Source organism: Diachasma alloeum, unplaced genomic scaffold (assembly GCF_001412515.2).
Source record: "Diachasma alloeum isolate Michigan unplaced genomic scaffold, Dall2.0 Dall_scaffold_00270, whole genome shotgun sequence".
Taxonomy (NCBI): Eukaryota; Metazoa; Arthropoda; class Insecta; order Hymenoptera; family Braconidae; genus Diachasma; species Diachasma alloeum.
In genome coordinates, this window is record NW_021680409.1 from 912871 (window position 1) to 914391 (window position 1521).

The 1521-nt window shown below is 39.0% G+C and overlaps 1 protein-coding gene across 1 annotated transcript in view; it reads right to left on the reverse strand.

Annotated features, from left to right (window-relative positions):
* The window catches only part of LOC107037774 (splicing factor 3B subunit 4), a 9003-nt gene extending 7801 nt beyond the window's left edge, over positions 1–1202 (reverse strand). The window contains exon 1 of the mRNA XM_015256513.2: positions 996–1202. Within this exon, the coding sequence (XP_015111999.1) occupies positions 996–1029 (34 nt within the window). The 5' untranslated portion in view covers positions 1030–1202. The remainder of the gene's footprint in view (positions 1–995) is intronic.
* Between the last annotated feature and the right edge of the window lie 319 nt (positions 1203–1521).

Consider the following 1521-nt stretch of genomic DNA (forward strand, 5'->3'; position numbering starts at 1 on the left):
GAAAATTTCATTTTTCCACCCCCTAGCACCCCCTTGGACCAGTCTGAGAGACTTGATAATTTTGCTGAGGGTTGAGGGAGTTGCGCTGAGTATTTTTTCATCAATATTTATTGATGGTTTTGTGTATTATTAGTCGATTTTTTTTTCGCCCGAAAAACGCGAAAATGTAATTTTTTCACCCCCTAGCACCCTCTTGGTCCACTCTGAAAGACTTGATGATTTTTCTGGGGGTAGGGGGAGTTGCACTGAGTATTTTTCCATTAACATTTGTTTGTGGTTTTTTTTATTATGAGTCGGAGAATTTTTTTCCCCCTGAAAAACGCGAAGATTTCATTTCTCCACCCCCTAGCACCCCCTTGGACCAATCTGAAAGGCTTGATCATTTTCCTGGGGGTCGAGGGTGTTTCGTTTAATCTTTTTTTATAACAATGTGCTGGTGGTTCTGGCTATTTATGTTGCAGAAATTTTTTCTTCCACAAAAAAAAGACAAAAATTGAGATTTTCATCTCCCTACCACCCCCTTGGCCTGAACAAAGGGGGTTGATCATATTGTGGAGAATGGGGAGGCTGTTCCAGATCATTTCGGAATTTAGAACTTAAATAGGAACAATTTTCAGTTTTCGTATTAAGGTATGGGGCCCCACAGATCCTTGCTACGGCCCTGAACTTTCGCTGCCAAGTCGGCTGCTAACTTCAGCGTCATAATGAAATGGTTAGTTGCAAATTACCAAAAAAATAAAAGTCTGATTCGAATTCAGTAGCGGAGCGGTAAAACGGTTTAATTCAATTTTAAGTATTGAATAATTAAAAATGTATGCGTGGAACTATATAAACATCAAATCGTGTGGCCTAACCTAAAAAAATGGATTTGTCAATTTTGTGAATGAAAAAAGTGAAAGTAACCAAAACTCCACTTGATTGATTAAAAATCACACCAGAAGAAGAAGAATTGAGGGTTTTTTCATGCCTAAATTCTCAATAATTGATTAAATTACCTTGATTTCGCTCTGCAATTGGCCCGGCCGCCATAGCTACACCAAAAACACCAAAAAACACCCCGCGGAGTGCTGTAGTTAGCGCAGGCGCGGGAATACTTGAGATAATTGAAAAAAGCAAAACGGAATGGGTGCAACTGGACACAGTCAACTGAACACATCTGCAACTGACCACAGATCTGGTAAATTCGGCAACTGAACACACACGTAAATACAAGAGGGTGAAACGTAGTGATATTGTCAACTTAGTCTTCCCTATCGACGAAGTCAGTTGATGATATACATGGGAGATGGCGCTGATAGGTTTAAAACGGAGGAATGAGAATTACTTGTATATAGTGTGAGCTAACTTTGGGAGATGACGAAGAACTATTGCAGGAGCATCAATAATCAGAATATTAATATGTCAAGTATCGTAAGAACATCGTCAATCAATCGAACAAGAGTGAGGTGGTCATTCGCTAAGGTGTATCAAAACAAAGTATTGTCCAAGTCTCGTAATAAAATCGAATAAAAATAATTCAAA